The sequence below is a fragment of the Akebia trifoliata genome, chromosome 7 (genome assembly GCF_017979445.1).
Source record: "Akebia trifoliata isolate Shusen 1 chromosome 7, ASM1797944v1, whole genome shotgun sequence".
Lineage (NCBI taxonomy): Eukaryota > Viridiplantae > Streptophyta > Magnoliopsida > Ranunculales > Lardizabalaceae > Akebia > Akebia trifoliata.
The window spans coordinates 27,954,060-27,976,150 of NC_141381.1; the positions used below are offsets into that span (position 1 = coordinate 27,954,060).

Below are 22,091 nucleotides of genomic sequence, written 5' to 3' on the forward strand. Positions count from 1 at the left end.
CAAAAAATCAGCCAATTTGAAACTTCTAACCCCATGAAAAGTGGTTACAAACTAATGGTAAAAATTGACGGTTCACAATTCTTCATCTTATAAATTAGGGTTAGAAATTTCAGAATTTGTTGATTTTTTGTGAGGATGGTTTTTTCTTCATAGAGATCATCCTCATAAAAAATTTTAGCCCATATAAGACAAAATGCTTTGTCTAGAATGTTGTTTGGGATTTTGTCAAAAGAATGCCACCCTCTCTCTCTCTCTCTCTCTCTCTCTCTCTCTCTATATATATATATATATATATATATATATATATCATTGAGAGATGAGATGGAGAATGTTTATCCTTTTGTAATGTTTTTCTTGTGATAGTAAGGACGGTTGATTTCCTATGACAACATTGATTAAAGGGTGAATCTCGTAAAAATCTTGGTAATTGTGTTTTTTAACTTATTAAATTTTCATTGTTGTGAATTTGAATTACTTGTTCATTACATGATTTTAAATTTCGTCTGAAACCGAGACGATTCGTCCTATACATCTCGTTTTCGTTCACGAACGAGATGGATAGACAAGTCAAACACATCAGACGAGATTTAAAATCATAGTTCATTTTTCTCATTTTTGAGTGAGACGACTCAAATGTATTGGAAGTCCGAGAAGAGACGTCAAACTGAGTTTTAAAATCATGGTTCATTATGATTAAGAAAAAAGTAGCAAAGAAAAAAAAAAGAAACAAATTAAAAAATACCAAAATTTATTATAACATGAAAAAAGTCCATATTCGATGAACCAAGGCATTGTCAAATTTTTCATTATCTAATTTTTTTGTCGACATGCCAAAACCATCAAATTAATGGAGGATGGGAGGAAGTCGATGACTCTAAACTGTCAAATTTGGGGACCACAAAAAATTTAAACAGCCTGCATTCGTTTTAACAAATTTGTGGGCCTTGGCCATTCAAAAATTTCAGTTTTCACCTAGGTGTATGTAGTTCAACAACACTGGCCAAATTCCATGGGCAGATCCAATTTTCTTCACTAAGAACATCAAAGGAGACAATACAAAAAGCAATTACTGAAGTTCTAATCTTGAACCCAAGCCCTGAAACCCTTCTACACCCTTCTCTTTGTATTTCTCAAAACCTAGAAGATGAAAATTCTAACCTACCTAAAACATCCCATAACATTATTATGTATGAGTTGTTTTTTGCTCATAGACTCTTCAGTGCTTGCCACGTCAAGCATACAAGGATAGTTTTGTAACTAACAAAGGAACTTTTGTAAATAAGGAATGCCATTCAATACACGTGGCTACATGTGATTGGTGGATGACAGATTTTTGTGAGCAAAAAAATTTTCATTACTTATAAGTTCCCATGGAAGAAACTTATTATCCTAACCATTGGATTAAAGTCTGATACTTTAATAAAAGATACATAAATAGAGTCGCGTTGGAGTGGCCTCAGGCTGGAATCTCATAGTGCACTTCTTAATGTGAAAGTGGATAGGAATCATAGATTCTTTTTCAATCACTTCAGCACTATTCACATAAATAACATTTATTGTTTTCGTTTTTTCACATCATCTTCATTGATGTGTTGCATTATTATGCGTACAAGTTTTACTTCCATGTTGGTTGATGTTATAGGATTGACTTCCAAAACATAATAGTGGATTGGTGAGTTAAACAAAATAGGCAGGTGTGGAAGATTCAAGGTCCTTGTTTCTATTTTAACAATCTGCCAAGATTCATTGTCTTTTCTCTCTTTAAATTAAAACATGGTAGTGACATGACACTACGTCATAATGCGTCAAAACCGACTGTCCAAGACAGTCGTTTTTGAAAAAAACTACTGCCCCTGCAGTCAGAAAAAAAGTCGTTTAAAAAGGAGTGGTTTTTAAAAAATGACTGTCCTTGACAGTCGGAAAAAAACAACTGTCTTTGACAGTCGAAAAAAACGACAGTAAAAACGACTGTTAGTGACAGTTGAAAAAAACGACGGTTAAAACGACTGTTTTTTACAGTCGGGAAAAACGACGATCTTTAACAGTCGTTTATTTACAATATGAGTTTTTTTTTCTTTTTAAATAAATTATTATTTTTTTTTTTTATAAATTAAAAAATTATATATATTTTTTTTTTTATAAATTAAAAAATTATTCAATATCTAAAAAGTGCAAATTGAGGCTGTATCATCATTTCTATTATCCATTTCAATGTAATAATTTTTTTATTAAAAAGAATGTGAGATCCAATAGAAGACCCTACAATGTCACAACAAATTGGGTATCACTTAATGAAAATGGTTCCATAATAAGTTGAGTTCAGATTCCTATGGAAGAAATTTGGGAGATAATGTTCTCTGCACTTGTTATCTAATCTCTGTCCAACTGCACCCATTATTTCTTCTCAACCTCCTCTTCATCATCTTCTTCAACCTTTCAACGTCGCCCCAATTGCCATTATCCGCATATAAGTTCGACAACAACAAGTAGCTCCCTGCACTCTCAAGCTCGAGCTCATACACATTCTTAGCCGCTATTTTTGCTACTTCTTCCTTGGTGATTCGAAGGTCAATGTTTCCATGATTCGAAGCATGGATGCTACTTCTTCCTTGGTGATGCATCCTGACATGCCTGTATCATACATCTGATGGCCACATAAAAAACATAGCAGATATTTAAGTCATGTAACTCCAAAAGATTTAATACTCAATAATTCTGCAAGGTTCAATAAAATTTATCAATAGATATATAAAGTAGAACATCAATTAAACTCACCAAGCATCACCATGGGAGAGACGAACTGCAGAGGTGTTGAAATAACGCCCATCAATATCAACCTTCAAGAGAGAAAGGTAAGGCTCAAGTGGATGAAATGCAGGAACTGTATCTAGTATATAGTCGAGTCTGTCTACGGCTTGTTGCATCTGAGCCGCATCCGAGCTTACTAGATACGCGTCCGCCTCGAGATGCCCCATCGCCTCCTCTCTCTTCTTATCAGATGAACCGATAACAGTCACGTGATGGCCCATAGCCTTCGCCATCTTCACACCCATGTGTCCAACCCCTCCAAGACCCAGAATCGCTCCCTTTAATCCACTCTTCATCAAACCAAAATGCCTCAATGGGCTGTACACTGTCAACCCGGCGCACAATAGAGGTGCTGCTTGTTCTGGTGCCATCCCATCTGGTATTTTCACAACAAACCTTTAAAAAAAAAAAAAAAGGAATGGTCCAGTGCATTCCAGAGTAGAATAAATCTGTAGAAAAATAACAAGTTTATGATCGATTTACTTCTGATAAACGACCATGGCACCAGCAAAACCTCCTTGGGTTGGTTTCCCATCAGTATAGACATCATTGTAGGACCACATTTTCTTGTTACAGTATTGTTCGATGTTTGATTTACATGGAGAGCAATCCCTGCAACATCCAACAAGTGTGCCCACTCCCACAGAATCTCCAACTTTAAATTTGCCTTTAAATTTGGTTACATCAGAACCAACCTCAATTACTTCACCTGTAACTTCATGCCTTTTTTTTTTTTTTTTCAAATTTATAAACAAAAAAAGAACCCAAAATCAAAAAAAGAAGGAAAAAAAGAAAGAAAGAAACAGAGCATGCATTTGGGATGAAAAGAAAGAAGGGGTTACCCACCCAGGAACCATAGGATAGTTAGACATGCCGAGGTCATTCTTGGCTTGATGGATGTCAGTGTGGCAGATACCACAATAGATGACCTTGATGTACACGTCTTGCGGGCCAGTGCTCCTGTTTTTTTTTTTCATAGAAAAAATTGTTAGAGAGGAGATGAGATTGATATAAGAAAAGAGATATTAGAGGAATTGTGTGTTTCACCTCAGTGAATAAGTGTAAGGAGATAGGATCCCTGTTGGGTCTGTTGCTGCAAATCCTGTTGTCGTTCTCTCCTTCTCAAGGCTACCCATCTGAGATTTTGAGTTGCAGAGCGAGAAAGAGAGGGTATTATGGGAAGAATGAGGAGGAGGGGAACAGGACAGAGAGAATTTCTATAAGAAAAAGGAATAAATAGAGAGAGTAACAAAGCTTTGTTTGGCAATTGGAGCCACGCGGCGTATCTGGTGGAGAGGTGCGGTAGGTGGAAGGGTGGGTCACAATATGCTTACGTTGAAAACTCGGAAAGGACAACAATAGCCAGAGTTACCCCACCAAGTGACTCAAGAAGAAATTCCACAGCTTTTCCCTTGTCCGGTTAATAGCAGGTCGGACCTCTAAAACCTTTCAATAGAGAAAACAAAGCTTAATATCCAAACCAAGGACAAAATTGAAGTAGAAGACAATCTTCAAGTCGTTAAGTAAAATACCTTCCACCTATGAGTTAATCGCAAACGTGATTAGTCTTTAAGAATGTCATGGACACACTGTGCTACGGTAGTCCAATTCTGATAGGTACACCATGAAACACAAAAATAAATAAGTTCAACTTGAAAGCTACACGTAAGCTGCAATGCAGGATTCAATATAAACGGTCTAATTCAGTTGTAGAGATCAAAGCAGCCATTTTACCTTCCAGATATTGTCACCTTCAAAACTAAAATTGAAAAACTATATAAAAATACAAACGATTAGACACATCTATCAAACTATTGTTTAAGTAAAGTAAAAGATGAAAATACTATTCCAGATATTGTCACCTTCCAAACTAAAATTGGCTACTAGCTAAACAAGTTTTTCATGTTCTTGCTAAACAAAATTAAAATGCTTTTCTATAATTCATTCCACCACTTTTTTCAACTATCTTGTTGAGGGAAAAAACAAGATTGTAAAAAACCAAAACAAGTATAATGGTGACACTTACATATCAGAGGTAGCAACATCAGGACTAGGATGATCAGTTACTTGTTCCTGTTAGAAAAATGTATCAGCATAAAGGCAGTATATCAACCACAGAAAAAAAAAATTAGAGACCATGAACGTGTACCCACCACATCTTCCATTGTTTCTTTCACAAGTTCCCATCTTTCTTTTTTAAGTGTCAGTATCTCTACATCACCATCAGTGTATAAAATCTGGCATATAAGAAACAATCATCAAACAATGTACATAAAAAAATTAGAAGAGAGAGAAACAAAATATTTGGTGTATAGAACCCATGAGGGGCAAAATCAACCTTATGCTTCATTCTAACAGGATCAAAAGAATCGACAATGAAGAATAAAAGGAAAAAATCCCAAGTTGACAATTGATTTACTGATATAAGATCATACAATATTTTGTTTCATATGATGCATACCGTTATGCTTCCCTAATAATAAGGATGCTCAAATTGGGTTTATGTTCTTGGGGGCAGTGTTGATAGAAAAGAAGCTTGTAGAAACTCGAATCACGATTCATGTTGTTAGATGGTTAATTCATACAGATTTTTTCCTCTATGAAATAACATTATGTAATAATCTAAAAAATAATCTATACAGAGTCGTGCTGGAGTGACCTCAAGATTGTACCTCATATCTCACTTTCCTGAGTGGAATTATGTAGGAACCCTAGACAATGATTCCTATAGACTTCCACACCAGGAAAGTGAGATATGAGGTACAATCTTGGTCACTTCAGCATTATTCATCTATATAATATAATATGTAACTACTCTAACTCATCATATAATGAAAAGGTTTGTATGGCTACTTACAAAACAATCTACCAGGCAATCTTGATATGCAACATTGAGAGGCATTCTTCAAAACTCAAAGATAAAAAGCAAAACATCTTTTCTCAAAAAAATCAAAATCGTGTTTACTTAAATAGTCTAAGATGGAAGATTGAGAAAAAGAAAGGAACAATCCTTGTCTTTGGCAGCATTACTTCATCAACAATTTTCAGCATCTCATCAAACGTTTCCATTCTCAATCTTTATATTTGCGTCGAAAGGACATGCATTCTTGCCATTAATGTTTAGGTAAAATAAAATAAAATAACAACCACTCGTTATCTTTCACTTTATTTATTTATTTTTATAGAGTTTATAGTTTAAGAAAAGCAAAAAAATACATAGGATTCACTATTTTCACCTGAAAAATATGACCCTTGTTTTTATTCCAATAGCGTAAGATTTGAATAGTGAATGGTACACGAAGAGCAAAATTCAAAAAGAAATAGTTGGGACTTGTATCTAAAGGGTTTCCATATGTAAGATTCAAATCATTTTGGTTAAGATTTGAATTGTAAGATTTAAATCACAAATTGTAGGACTTTAATTAGGAGTATCAACAGGTCCATTTCAGTTTGAAACGTCAATATGTGTGAACATTGTCCAAAAACTCAATCAAGTTAAAGGTGATGGCTTGGTGTTCATTCAGACAACACAATCAAACATTCAAAACCTCTAGTAGATACTTGAAATAATTCAGAAAAATTAATTAAGAATATATTTTTTTTTTCTAAAAAATTAAAATAAAATTCAAACAACATAAGAACACTAGATACAATCAATTGCTCTTCAGATCAAGTACATTAAATGCACTCAAGAACTGTTTCAGATCAGTTTAGAACGTCAATGAATCCAATCAAACCTTATTCGCGAATTAAACTAAACCTCGGAATTGAAGATTTAATAAACTCAATCGAAGACCTAAAATTCTCAGATAAACAATGAAATTGAAGTTACCTGAGCAATTACGGCAGAGATCCCTCCAATGAACGCTTTTCCAGAAAGAGAATCGTTCGAAACAACATATCTTAGGTGCTCGTATCCGACGATTCGAATCGGAGTGTAGAAAAGATGCCTAAGAATCGCTGGAGATAAACCCTTGTAGAGACCTAGAGAGCCTTCTCTTTGTATAATCTCCGAGGCAACTCGGAAGGCATTGCTGGGCCGAGTCAAAGCAAGATTCGGTCAATCGAACAAAGCCCTAAAATTTTCGATCAAACGCCGATCGATTATGCCCTAAAACTTGCAAATCGAAAATGATTGCGTCTACAAAACAGATTCTGTGAGTGAGAGATCGAGCAAAAATCTTTCAATCAAACTCCAATCAATTTCTTTCCAAAAAAAAAAATTCGAACGATCTACTTTCAAAAATGAAAAACCTGATCGATTCACCGAGAGAGAGAGTCGAGTGAGTGAGAGAGAGGGAGAAACGCTAGATCAAAGCTTAGAGTTGATTCGAGAAGATAGATCCGAGAGAGAGAGATTCGAGAATAGAGATCCGAGAGAGAGATTCGAGAAGAGAGTGAGAGTGAGAGAGACAGAGACAGAGAGACGAGAGAGATGAGTTGAGAGTGAGAGTGAGAGAGAGAGAGACAGAGAGAGACAGAGACAGAAACAGAGAGACGAGAGAGATGAGTTGAGAGTGAGAGGAGCGTTCGACAATGGCGGAAGTCGAGTTCTATCCGAGGACGAAAGACAGAGAGTCGAGGACGAGAGAGAGAGAGTGAACGAGGGACCGCATCTCTCTTTTAGGATGGCTATTGGCACCCCAACTTTTACTTTTTCCGTAGAAACGACGGTTAAACGACAGATTAAAATTGTCGTAATTAACGACAGCCTTAAGCAGTCGTTTTAGCGCAATTACGCCGTCGCGAAAAATGCAATATGACGTAGTGTGATCTTACACTACAGCTGATCTTCACTGGTTTGGTCCCAATTGTTGTGAAAATTTATGCTTCAAAACAATATATTTTGTTGGAACCTTTTGTCTTAGAGTGGATGTTGGGTGCTGCCATTCTTGTTTTATTTAGTTGTTTATGCCATATATTAAAAAAGTATAAACTCAAATAAATATAATATGGAGGGAAAAGTTTAATTTCCTGGAAAGCCGTTCAAATTCATTTGCTACGGGAACACCAAAATGGTTAATTTGGAAACTAACTACTAGGTCACTTGTTCTCATGATTAGTCTCTCGTAAAAATTACCACTATAGTGGCCTGAATAATCACCTCGCGAAAATAAGGCTCCACATCATCTACAAGGATGCAATAACCATTCAACTGTGTTGGGAAAGCCAATGGGGACTCGTGTAGTAGACTACGCTCATCACAAGGACTCATATGGTAAATTTTGTTCGTGATCAATTACGTTAAGTTCCAACCATAAACGTTTTAATATAAAATACGGTGACAAAAACATGCCTCAAGTAGCCATGAGGTAGCTAGAGTGTATATTGGGGATAATAAGGGTGAGGTGATAGTGGAATTCATTGGGCTGCCATTTAAGGTGCCAAATATAATATAATCCTCACATTAGTCTATGAAAGTTATAGATCCTAAGGACCTGTCGCATCATTATCAAAAGCAAGGGCGGTGCTAGTAAGGAGACATTTGGCCGCCCACTCAACTTTTTTGGGCATTTTAGATACCTTTGAATTTATACTTAAATTTAAGATATCCCTATATTTTGAACTATTGATATGTCTGTTTAGCCTTGTTGTCCCCACTCCCTCGTCTTCCTCCAATTTTTGCCCTCTCCCCCTCCAATTAACTATAAATTTACCCCCCACTAAAAGAAAATTATGACTTTACCCCTGATCGAAAGATAATATAATTACTATCTTAATCTTACTAGTTATATCTCACGAGAGAATTTTACGATATCTGTCATTCTACTCATTTTTCTTCATCATCGTCATTTTTAGTTGTCAGCAATTGACATCATAATCATACATATGGAATACAATTAATAAAAGAAAAAGAAGATGAAGTGCAATATTTCCTTTAAGAGATGACAAAGAAGAAAAAGGCTGGCGTTGCTACTTTCATGGAAGTTAGCCAATTAAGAAGAATAAAAGAAGAAGATGATGATGAAAAAATGTAATTTTTTTTTCTCTTCTGTGTGGAGGTGGGGAGGGGATGCACTCACATGCACAAAGTGCAAGGGGGACTTTTATGTAATATGGACTGCAACCAGTACTAGGCTACTTGCAACTAATCTATCCCTTGATATTATCCGCTGCGATCTAAAGATTGTACTTTCACAGCACAGTAATATGAAGATATTATCTTTAATTAGTGTATGAGGAGGTTACAATTTTAGGTTGTTAAATAAACAACATAAATTTTATTTATACTCAATATATACCTATAAAAATTTAATAAAAATCTGGATGAATAAAGTGAAGACTATAAATATGATGGAAAAACAGTTTTAGCACAGTTAGATTCATATTTAAAATGATGAAAATTTAATTTGGGTACATGTATAAAATACATGAATAAGATTATTTTTTTAATAATTACTTCTTTGTAAAAAAATTATATATTTTAATACAACTGGGGAAATTGGACATATTAATAATAAAAAAATACATAACAAAATAAATAAAAATATCAAATGAATATTGTTATTGAATAATAATATATCTGAAAGTCATTTCAATGGACATTGAAAAATTAAGCTATGATCAAAATCATTAATAACATCATATCAAAAATCACAGAGAGAGAGAGAGAATCGGTTAATATAGTCGTGACTTTGAAAGAATGAGAAGATGATGGATGGTCCTAAAGGTTTTATTCAAGAGGCAATCTACAACAAGACAATAGTGCAATGATGTTTTTTTTATTTAAATATTACTATAATTAAAGAGTTAATCTCAAAACCTTTGAACCAGAAGAAACTTCAATCACTAAAATATTTATTCATTATTGAATTACTAATAAATAATAATATTGATCAATATTGTGTTGTTGTAACTAATTAGGGTGGGGAATAACATAGTTAACACCCGTGATATTAGTCAAGTCATACAAATAGTACCAAAAGAAAAAAAAAATTACCAACAATTCATGGACACAAGATGAGTGGAAATATAATGGCTATGAACATAGTGACCCATTATTACATTTTTCAAATTGAAATTTATTGAATAAAATATGTTTATCTTCTTAAAATTTTCAATTCTAAATCTTAGAACAGGTAATTTTTGCAATAAAAAATGAATGATGATGAAATAGATAAATAAATGAAGCATGGAAAATTAAATTGATATTTGAGTATATAATTTATATAAAGCTCTCAAAACGTTCAACACTCTAAGATATTTTTTAACTAGACATTTCCGCTCTCGCATCCATACCCGCTCCATGTTCTAGTCACCAAGGTCTTGTCTTGTCTGTATTGCACACATTTTGGGGTGCTCTTAGTAAAATTGGTGTGACAATAGAATCTCGCTTTATTAGTTTAGAAATAATTTCTCATTTGACTTGAAATTTCGTTGAATTAAAGATGAGCAATTTACAACATGGTTTTAAAACTCGATTTTACGTCTCGTCTCGTCTCGTTCAGACTTGATATCGAGTCGTCTCGATGAGTTTTTTGATATGTTTGAGATGTCTCGTGAGACAAATAAAAAAATTAAATATAAATCATAAATCTCGATATATAAAATAAAATAAAAATGATTTTATGAGTTGATCTCGTTCAATTCCGATAGCAAATTAACTTGGGACGAGTTTTAAAACCATAAGGATAGTCCCCTACCCCAACACAGCCTTGGCCAGAAAATACTAATAATTCAAAGAGTCGTCGTAGTTTCGTCTTTGACTTGTATTCTGACCAACAGTTAGGATGTAGTTAAAGTCGCCTAAATTCAAGAGTGTTGGCGGTCAAACTATGGTACTTGTAGGGCAAACAAATGGTGAATGTCTAGTTACGGCCTTCAATCAAATTCAAAGATTAGATAGGACCCAATCAAGACGCAAAGGCCAACGACAGCTACAGTCACGTGGTTTACTGGTAATTCCTTTCTACTTTTGGAATAATGGAGAGAAAAGGAGAATGATATTGCCAGGCTCATTACTTGTGTCTTGCAGATTGATTAATATGTCAGACTACATATCCCACCCCCCACCCCCAAAGTGATTGTTTTTTGAGCCATGATAATGTTGTTGGGCCATAGTCAATTGACTTTGATGTGGATAAGTTCGAGAGTCGTAGATCTGTATGTCTCAGGATATGTAATTTTCTTGGGATATAATCTTATATGGAAAAGTGCAATCATATATTTCAAGGCATACAGATCTATGATTCTCAAACTTGTTCACGTTAAGGAGTCAATTGAGTATGCCACCCTGTTGAGTCATATTATCTGGACTTTTTTTTTATAGACTCCACGTCAAACATGCAAGGTAATTTTGTAAGGATAATTTTATAAAAATAAATATTTTTTTAATAATTTAATAAATATTTTAAGTCTTAGTAAGAATCGATTTGTTCAAATGGATAACCATATCAACAATCCAACACTCAATACCAAAGTCCTCCAAGTTTCATCGAAAATCTCATATCCAAAATAAATTTGTTTTTTAAAAACAATTTGTTTTGTATTTAATCCAAGATGTGGAAAATAGAAGTCTATTGAACTATCACATAATTCTTAAATTTCAAATTAAAATTTAATGATGAAAAAAAAATATATTTTTTTAATTTATATAATTTTATTCTCTACAGCCTTAAAGTATTACATCATGTTTTTTTGACACTAGAAGGAGAGTCCAAAGATCTTTACTAAGGGTGAAATCCTTATTAATTTAATAAACTCAATAAAAAAGTAAAACACTTTTCTTATTAACTTAAGGGTGAAATCCTTTTTAATTTAATAAACTCAATAAAAAAGTAAAACACTTTTCTTATTAACTTAAAAGATTTCAAGTCTTACTAAAAGTATTTGTCTCATGCATGGTTTTTTAACTCATCCGAGATCGAGACGTATCGTCTGAGTTAACTCGGTATCAGAACTGAACGAGACCAACTCACAAAGTCAATTTTTTTATCGAGTTTTACGTCTCACGTATAATTTTTCGGGTTATTTCACGAGACGTCTCAAACGTATCGAAAAACTCGTCCGAGACAATTCGATATTAGAATTGAACGAGACGAGACGCGATACCGAATTTAAAAACCATGGTCTCATGTGAATTACCAACTTGACATTCTAACGTCACAAGCTTCTACAATTTCTGAAAATAAAAATAAAAAAATTAAATTTAAAAAAATATATATCTACTTTGAATTTCTTTCAAAGTGTTGAAAATTGAAGTGCCACCAAATTCAAAAATAATTTGAATATTCTCCTCGGGTAATTATGTACGTTTGATGTGTCTGGCAATATAAAAACTTATCTAGCAAAAACGAAACAACTGAGGCATAGAGCAAGTATACCAAACCAGAACAGACCAGACGCGAAACGAAAAAACAGAAAAAGAAAAGAAAAAACGGTTACGTTACGCGAGAACAGATATACAGAGAGTAAGAGAGAGAGAGAGAAGTGGAGATCACTCGATGATGGCCATGGAAACTAAGATTATAGAAGAAGAACTCTCTTTCCCAATCTCACTAGCAGAGAGAGTCAGAATAGCCATCGAAGAGGCAGAATCATTCAAGACTGATTGCTCTGATGTAGGCAAACAAGTCGATCGTCTCTCCCAAATGCTTCGCTCTTCCGTTCGCCTCGCTACTTCCACACCATCTCTCTACGAACGCCCCATCCGTCGCATAGTCTCTGAAGTAACCAAGAATCTCGAGCGTGCCCTAACCCTAGTTCGCAAATGCAAGCGAAGTGGCGTCCTACGTCGTGTTGTCACCATCACTTCCGCTACAGACTTTCGAAAGCTTGTTAATCTCCTCGATGCCTCCATTGGAGACATGAAATGGCTTCTTAGTGTCTACGATTACGCTTCTACTGAGAACTCAGTCTCCAATGGCGGCTCTGAAGGAGGTATTGTTCTTTCTCTTCCTCCAATCGCAAGTAACGACCCTATATTGTCATGGGTTTGGTCCTTTATTGCTTCAATTCAAATGGGTCCGTTGCAGGATCGCCTCGAGGCGGCCAACGAACTTGCCTCGCTAGCCCTCGATAACGATCGAAACAAGAAAATTATAATCGAAGAAGGTGGTGTACCTCCTTTACTGAGATTATTGAAAGAGGGGTTATCTCCCGATGCCCAAATTGCTGCAGCGACGGCATTATCTAATTTGGCTACCGATCAACAGAGGGTTCGACAAATTGTGGTTGATCTTGGAATTCCGATAATTGTGCATGCTCTTTCGGATTCTCCTATGAGGGTTCAGATTTGGGTTGCGAATTTGGTTGCAAGGATGGCGAAGAATGATCCAACTGCCCAGGGAGAATTTGCAAGAGAGAACGTAATTAGACCACTTGTGTCTTTGTTGTCGATGGAGATGTTTTTGGATGATCCCAAGAATCGATCCAATAAGCCCACTAGTATTCATTCTCTGGTACAAATTAATAAGGAATTGGGTGCAAATACAAAAACTCATCACCATCATTACAGGTATTCATCTTCCGATGGTAGTAGTCGTGGTGGGCACCAGAAAAAAGAGAAGGAGAATGAGAAACCTGAACTAAAGCTGGAACTTAAGATTAAGTGTGCCGAGGCACTCTGGAGGCTTTCGAAAGATAGTGTATTGAACAGCCAGAGAATTACTGAGACAAAAGGGTTGCTTTGTTTGGCAAAGCATATCGAGGATCAAGGAGAGTTGCAATTAAATTGCTTGATGACTATAATGGAAATAACTGCAGCAGCAGAATATAATGCAGACCTTAGACGGGCAGCTTTCAAAACTAATTCTCTTGCTGCGAAAGCAGTTGTGGATCAACTTTTGAGGGTGATTCAAGACGAACAAAACCCCTTCTTACAAATTCCAGCTATTAAATCAATCGGATCATTATCTCATACCTTTCCAGCGAGGGAAATTCGTGTCATTGGTCCTCTAGTGACACAGCTCAGTCACAGGACTCCGGAAGTGGCCATGGAAGCGAGCATTGCATTGGGCAAGTTTGCAAGTCCTGATAATTTTTTATGCGTACAACATTCGAAAGCTATCATTGAATTTGAAGGGGTACCACCTCTTATGAGATTATTGAGGGTGAACGAACATTGTCAGTTACAAGGACTCATTCTCTTATGTTACTTAGCATTGCATGTGAGCAATAGTGAGGCTCTAGAACAAGCAAAGGTGATGACTGCTCTTGTGGTGGCTGCTCGTTCTACTGTGGCTCAACATCCTTTGTTGAGAGAATTGATTCCTAGAGCTATATACAATCTTGAGCTCTACCAGGCAGGAATTCATCCTCAAAGGCAATCTCATTCTCCATGACTACCACTGTAATGAGCTTTCAAACCCAATCATTTGTATTTAAGGTGTCTTGGATTGTAACTTAGTGATTTCAGGTTCATACATTCTGCACATATTGATGGATTGATACATCGATAGTTGCTCCTCAATGGAAGTGATATGTTCCTTCCAATGAGAGGGCATTGACGAAATGCATTGGTTAGAGATGAGTGAATATTTAAAGAGTTTGTAATTTGATGATAGTTTCTCATGGTTTTGGTGTATTTACTTCTGTTTATGAAAAAGAAAAAAGAAAAAAAAATTCTTAGTCCCTTTTATATGTGCCCTTTTTGTTTCCATTATATTTTCTTGTTGCTTTGTATTCAGGAACCTTAAAAATATCGCACTTATGGGTCAGTCAAGTTCACAATTTTACCTATTCATCTTTTATTTATTTGTTAGTGGTGAGAATTATTAAGGAGGAAAACAGAGATAAAAAAAAAAAAAATGAAACAAATTAATGAGGAACAATCTCACTAAGACATCACAAGAAAAAGAACAATTTAGTCCCTTCTTTTGAACAATCCCCTCCCAACTGAACGTGAAGGCCGAGGTTATGGATGAGCAACCATTTCATTAGAAGTGAAGTTTGTGATTATTCTTCGAGTTCTTAATGATATAAGCTGCTCACAAGTTCAGATTAAATTTTTTTATTTATCTTTTAGTTTCCCATCTTCTTTTGATTACATTTATTAGGCTTTGTTGGGGCACTTCATGTCTGTTCTGTTTTATTTTATTTTTCATGATTATTGGATACATATGCAAAGACAAACAGGAAATGCGTCTGAAAAAAAGAGCTAAGGATGTACTATGTACGGCATTTAAATTCATACTATCAACCTTTCAAATACTTTAGTTATCCATGAAAAACATAGAATGGTTATTTATATTCAATTGGCATATCTAAAGTTAGAAAAGATTTGAAGAAACCCGCTTTAACAGAATTGAATGCAGTGCATGATTCATTTTTTTTTACTCCAAATAGTTGGGATAAAGCACTGTTGAAGACAATATACCTGAAAGTTCATTCAACTATATGTTTAAAGTTTCATTTTGTATTGGTATTAGATAGTGTATGAGAACAGGTCATCTGTAATATCCATGAAGTAGGAGGGTTTGCGGGTCTCATAAGTCCTAACGAATCCATTTGGCACACATGCAGGGTTCATGAGTCACAGATAGGTATGTCTTTTGTAGCTGAAACATCCCATTTATGAATGTTATCTTATATTGGTGATTATTACAAATATAAGATAACATTCAGCGTGGCAAAATGTACATGTTCTTGAACTTGCAGAATTCTGTATTAGCTGAAATCTTCCAACGTAAATGATTCTTCTGTTCTCAAAAATACAATAAATATTTGTTGCTAATGAGTAATAACACGGATTAAGGATTTTTTGGTGGTGGCTAGTTGTAGGTTTTGAGATTGCTGATAATAGTTGGTGCATATCAAGGGTGATTAAAAATGAGGCAACAATGGATATATGTGAGTGAAAATGCAATAAAAAAACAAGACTTCTTGAGTGGCTTACGTTCACCCCTTTATGCCACTCTAACATTGTTTATCTTGTCAATTTGACATTAGAATCTATTAAATGTGATTTGAGGCTGTGACCTTCCTTTACAAGGCACATAGTTACAAGAATTCTACAGCTGTTTACAATCTAGAACTCTCCTGCAACATATGTAAACCACTTTATAGAGTTATCTTACCATGTACAATATGGTATACATCATCAGAACTCTCAAGACTTTTTTCATGATAGCAAAGAACATACTTTTATGTCTCTCTCCAGATCTTTCTAGAAGACTAGCTTCTCCAAAACCTGCAGAAATGGGTAAGTCCTGGTTGCACGGTAAGCCCATGACATACAGCTCACCATGTTCAGAAAAATACGTTGAAAGTTAGGCATAGTTTACAGTGTGTTTTTCAACTTTTCATACAATTAGAGTTCGAGTTATTGTATGGAAGTGCCAACTTAGCTAAGTTGGTAAGATGTATGGAGTGTTGTTCCCCTGTCATAGGTTTAAATTACGTTGAGACCAACGTCACCTTGCTAACCGTTAACCCTTTACTATAAAAATAAAAAAGTTAGTATATGACTGCTGCTCATTAATGGTTTGATAGAGATTATAGGGTAGAGTGTTAGGCATCGCTTATATACTTGAGAATTGAAATAAGAGTCAAGCCGGAATAACATTGAAATTGACATCGTTTCACACATTGGTGTGCCCAGAACCATAAATGCTTCTCACTCATATCTAGATGAAAAGCATCTATGGTTCTGTACACACATCTATGTCAGCAATGTTTGAAACGATGTCAATTTCAATGTTACTTAAGCATTTTCGTTGAAATAAGTAGGCCCTTATTATACTTCATTGATTGGTCTCAGGTGCAACTTGACTGAATTGAGCCTCCTAAACAATGAGTCCAGCTTAACATGAACTTTGGAGACCTTTGGCAATTGACAGCGGAAAGGCTTTCAAATCATCTTCATCGTCATCATTCGCAATGACTTATACCAACTATTTGGCATCAACAACATCAACCCCATGTTATTTTTCAATTGTATTTGGAGCTATAATTTTTGTCAACATGTCTTCCAATATTTTCTACTAACCTCAATCTACTTATTTTTAGTTTCTTACACTCTTTTTGGGCCCTTGACTTGCATCGAAGCACTTGTCCATGTTGTTGTGCCGAGCATACTCTTATTGACAAGATAGTCTACTTCTATTAGTATCAAATAGAAGATGAGATTTAATGCTTCACAAATTCCTTGTTTTGATTTAGTAAAACTTATTGAGACAAATCTTGAACAGTGAATTTATTTATTCGCGTTACGTTAAAAGTGAATTTTAGGAGATTGGTGAAAAATAAAAATTACTTGGCTTGTTAAATTGGTTAAAGTCTATGAATATCAACCACGACTTGCTAATCTCACCTTCACCAACTAATTACCGATCACTAATCTCGCTTACCGGATAAAAATGATAATAATATAATAAGAACTACCCTGTTCTCAAATAATTGAGGGAAATAATAGGAGTTGTGATTTTTTGACACCCCCTCCATATGCCCCTAATGTAGCATGGGCTAGAACAATAAATTGTTTTTCCTTAGAATACACAACTGTACATCCCCATAAATATGAGTCAAAGGGCAGCGTCAGAAAATCATTATTCAAATAATAATTGTACATTATATGGTGCAAATTCTGTACGTATAATAAGAGCTCCACGTGATGATGGAGAGAAATGTTGTGGGGCAATAATTTTAGAGAAAATCAAATTTTGGTAATGCGGAAAATTCATTTTGACTTAAAAATGTTTATTGTACTTGTGAAACGTCATAGTCCAACAATCCTAGGGATTGAGAAAGATGAGTTCACATCAGAGGAAGTGGGAGGTGTGACAATAGAATGTGGAGAGAACCATCGATTTTTCTCATATGCATAATATTTTTATCTCGAGAAAACACGTAAATCTCAGCTACTTCGAGTGTTTTTTCATACATTCCCAATAAAAAATCGATGGAAGCAGATGGAGCATTAAAAAAAATCAATGGAAGCCAATGGACCATTTAAAAATTGTGGGTCCAAACGTTAGAGGTGAAGGAGAAGAGGATCTCAATGATTGCTTCTTGTCACATTCACAAACGACACTGAGATGACTTGAATGATTTGGGCAACTCGTCTAAGTCTTGGACAATTTTTGAAGAATTGCGAGGAATGCATGTGGTTTTGGTTTGCGGCTGACATGGCAAGGGCATAGAACTGTAGGTCAATGGGAACATGAGGTCCATGGTTTGAACCCAAGTCGTGAGATCAACACTCCACATGCCTAACAAACTTAGCTAAGTTGGCATCTTTAAAACCATGCTTACCATTGGTCTTGGTTCCTTGGGCAAATGATGATGAGTGATGAGTGATGAGTAAACCATTTAACTTGTAAAGCAACATTTACAAGAGCACCTAACCTAGAGTATAATTACAGTCTTCTCAAGATGAAAACCAGAGGTGATTATCAAACATATTAACATATATTAAGTGGGTGTGGGGGAATTTTCCTTTCGTGTAAAGGGTACCCATAGGGGATTCCCTTTAGCTTGGAATTGTTGGAAGAATAAGAAGTATAGGTTGATGAGGACCACACGTCTTCCTACCTTGAATGATGCTTCAAATGGAATATTGTTCAAGATCACATTTGATCTGTTTAAGGATTAAATAAACACTATTAGCGTTTCCAAGAGAAAGAAAACAATAGATTAGAGATTCTCTCAACTACTCCCTATGGACTCTAAGTGATTCGCACGTGCCAGTTTTTTTTTTCGATGGAAATAGTCAAGTATTTTGCAAAATGTATTGCAACAGTTGCTTATTTAGGTGCCAGAACCTACATTCAACTCGAAGGGTACAAAGGCAAACTCATCAAATTATTTCAATATTAGAAGGTTGGGGTTGATTTGACTTTAAAAAAAGGCATTCATTGACGTGGCAGTGTGCATAGAACTTAGAATTTTTTTTCCCCAGATACATTAGGAAAAAATCAATGGTTATTCTAATTTGTTTTATTATTATTATCATCATCATCGACTTAGAGAATCATATGTGCTTTGAATGGGAGGATAATATAGGTAAAGGATCATTTTCTACCATAAACAACAAAAAAGTAGGACAATGTGTTTAATGAGATAATTGCCAGCAATACTGCTCATTTAATTATCAAACCAATAAAGTACAAGAAAATTTATTGACATATCATAATCTCTAAGGGCCCTCATATTTTTAGAGGTGCCTCTAAAAGTTGAAAAAATATTTTGGGTACTCCATCTCGAAGGGCACCTCTTGCAACTCCATTGAATCTAGTAATAAGAGAGAAGAAAGAGAAAGATTGGGAGGAGAGAGAGAGAGAGAGAATGGTCAAGTGGTCCATCAGAGAAGGGTGACGAAGAGATGACGAAGAGAGTGGTGCCCTTAAATATATATTTTTTTAATTGACCCGTCTTTAAAGTTCAGTGGTTTGTCAATAAGACTTCCCTAAAGATAATATGTGTGGAACTAGATGAATGCTTCTTGACCATCTACTTTCAATGTCATTATGCAGTATATTAGATAGAGTCGTGCCAAAATGACCTCAAGATTAGATCTCATATTGCACATCTTCACGTGAAAGTGGATAAGAATTAAACTATAGATTATTTTTCACTCCTATTCAGGGAAAAGCATCTATGATTGTCATACACTCTCACATCAAGGTGTGTGATGTGAGGTCCAATCTTGAGGTCACTTCAACATTATTTTATTAGATGTTTCTCCTATTCAAAAATGAAAAATCTTAAAGTAATTGTGTAATACACTGCATTGGATTTTGAACTAACGTGGAGGTGTGTTCTGAACCATTGATGCTTTCCTCAAGATAGGAATGAATAACATTCATGATTTCGAGCACACCTCCACTTCAATTTAGTGTCACCATAGTGTCCTACACAATCAATCTAGGATGACTTCTCAAGTACCATTTGTGTTGACAAATTTTGTGATCCTTAATTTTGGTCGGGGGTAATCTTAACACGATATGAAGTAGGTTTAGGTCATGATAGTGCCAGTCAATCTAACACAATTATTTAATGGGTCGTGTTTAGGTAAAGGATGTCAACTCGCTTTGACCTTTTTAGTTATTGTATCATTAATTGTCGTTTTAAATCATAAAACATAGGAAGTATCTCAAATACCAATAATTATTTTAAAAAATTTTACAATTATAAATTTTTTACTTGAATTCATAGAATAACACATTTTTTTTTTTAATTTATAATATATAAAGGGTGTTTTAAGATATTTTTAAACAATTAAGAATTGAGATCTTAGTTTGGTAAAGAAAAACATCATCTATAATTAACGATAAATTTTAAAAAATGCTGTGAATTTTCCACCGTAAAAAGAAACCATTTTTGTAGTGTAGTAAGAAAAGTTTCTTAGTAGCATTACCTTGTGACATCTAAAAACATGATCATTTGTCGTAGAGGTGTATTGAACTTTTTTATAAAATATATATATATATATTTTTTATGATTATTAATTTAGAGAGTTGCTTTTGCCACACCAATTTTTACTAACTCCGCACCAATTGTGTGCAATTCTTTGGTGATTTATACAAGAATTGGTGTGTCATTAATAAAGGTAAGGTGGCAATAGTAGTTCTCTTAATTTATGTTGGTAGATTTTAGTTTTTGGTTGTGTGACTTTTTTATATTTTATTTTTAATAACAATATTTTATTGTTAGTGGTGGAAGCAAAACTTACTTTTTCTGCTTAAGATTATAACTTTACCAAACTAGTTGCACATCTCGAGTTAGGTTACCTATTTGATAAAATGTTGGGTTTGAGTTTAAGTTTTTTACATTATTATTAAGTGAGTCGGGTTTGAGTTTGTTACATTTGCATAATACCTTTTCGGCAACACGATTGACACGATTCAACCCATTGCCACCCCTAGGGGTAGCGATTATAACACAACCTGCAAACACAACTCAAAAACAACATGAAACTAATATGTTTGGTTGAGCTTATTCGTGTTTGATCATTATCGTGTTGACCCATCTAATTTGTTTATTAAACGGTCCGCTTTCGAGTGAAAGACATCAACCCATTAATCCATTTAATGATTGTAATATTTTTTTAGTCGTAACCTTAGTTTATATATATTTATATATATATACAACATGTTTTATCCTGTGTGGGCTAAAAGTTTTGAATTGGTGACGATGATTTCTATAACGAGGGAATCATTTTCACTAAAAATCAACTAATTCTAAAAATTTTAACCCCATATTTATGAGGTGAAGAATTGTGAACTGTCCACTTTTTGTAAAGCACTTTTGATGAGGTTAAAAGTTTTGGATTGAGCTGATTTTTTGTGTTAGATTGTTTATAATCATGTTTGTATTTGTGTTTGTGTCATATTCTTGAGTTATGAATGTTCAAGTAACCCAAGCTATTTATTAAACAAGTTAAAAATGAGTCGGATTCGTATCGGAGGATTTGGCACGATTATTAAATCAGTCAGGTTAGAGTTGATTAAATTTTCAAAATACCCTTATCTCAACCCCAAAAAAATAAACCTGACCAAACCCATTGTCACCCCATTCTAGAAGCATAAAAAAAGATGACATACGATTTGATTAAGATGATGGTGAGATAAATTTAAAGATGTGGGACACATTCATGGCTTATAAGGATGCAAAAGTAAATCGATAATTTCTAAAGACTACAAGGACCATTGTGCAATTTTTTATGCATATAACATTTACACTTTCTCCTCTAAAACTGAGATAACTCTTTCAAATCTTATTGGATTAAATTTATATGACATATTTTCCCAATCCTATAATACCATTTATTCTTAAATGATCAAACTTTCGGAATACCCTGATTTTCCATTTATTGGGTGAACAATATTTTCTCTATTTGATTTTTGAAAATGACTGAAATACCTATATTTGTATCAAGAACATTTAAACAAATAATTATATTGTCCAATGATGTTGCATATGAACACCCAAACATTCAACCAAAATACTACTCAATTAAAAAGATTTTGAAAGGTTTATTGTAAATTACAGAAAGAAATATATATACCCATTTTTGTTACACTAGATCTATTGATAGTATGAGAAAAATGATTGAAAATACGAGCATAAATAGAAGATGGAGATCCAAATGGGATAAAATTTTTGTCCTAAAAGGAGAAGAGAATGGATAAGGAAAAAATATAGTATTAGTTAATCGGATCGGGAGATAGAGTTATTAAGTAGGGATACACTAATTAACTTAGTTGGTAAAGTCTTTGGGTGATGATACCAAGAGATTTGAGTTCAAATCTCATCCGTACTGAAAATAGTTAATTTTTATTTTAATCTATTAGTCAAAGTCAAAGAATAATTTTAATTTTTTTTTCTAAACTTAGTAGGATTGG

At 34.4% G+C, this 22,091-nt stretch overlaps 2 protein-coding genes across 3 annotated transcripts; one reads left to right on the top strand and one right to left on the bottom strand.

The window, feature by feature from the left end:
* Positions 1–2,167: 2,167 nt before the first annotated feature.
* LOC147398749 (putative cinnamyl alcohol dehydrogenase 1) lies at positions 2,168–5,180 on the bottom strand. 2 transcript variants are annotated; one of them, XM_086448031.1, is made up of 9 exons: positions 4,962–5,048; positions 4,835–4,881; positions 4,341–4,418; positions 4,025–4,254; positions 3,856–3,894; positions 3,651–3,768; positions 3,292–3,531; positions 2,776–3,204; positions 2,168–2,644 (listed from the first exon to the last, which is right to left on the bottom strand). In XM_086448031.1, coding segments are annotated over exons 6-9 (711 nt in total). In that variant the 5' UTR covers positions 3,692–3,768; positions 3,856–3,894; positions 4,025–4,254; positions 4,341–4,418; positions 4,835–4,881; positions 4,962–5,048; the 3' UTR covers positions 2,168–2,643. The 2 variants fall into 2 exon arrangements, with proteins under 2 accessions (XP_086304157.1, XP_086304158.1); XM_086448032.1 differs by lacking the exons at positions 3,651–3,768; positions 3,856–3,894; positions 4,025–4,254; positions 4,341–4,418 and adding an exon at positions 5,147–5,180 and having other exon boundaries at positions 3,292–3,420; positions 4,962–5,045.
* A 6,950-nt stretch (positions 5,181–12,130) lies between these two features.
* Positions 12,131–14,386, top strand: LOC147398750 (uncharacterized). The gene has a single exon (XM_086448033.1). It carries the CDS (start codon positions 12,252–12,254, stop codon positions 14,088–14,090), a length of 1,839 nt encoding a protein of 612 aa, XP_086304159.1. The 5' UTR covers positions 12,131–12,251; the 3' UTR covers positions 14,091–14,386.
* Positions 14,387–22,091: the final 7,705 nt, after the last annotated feature.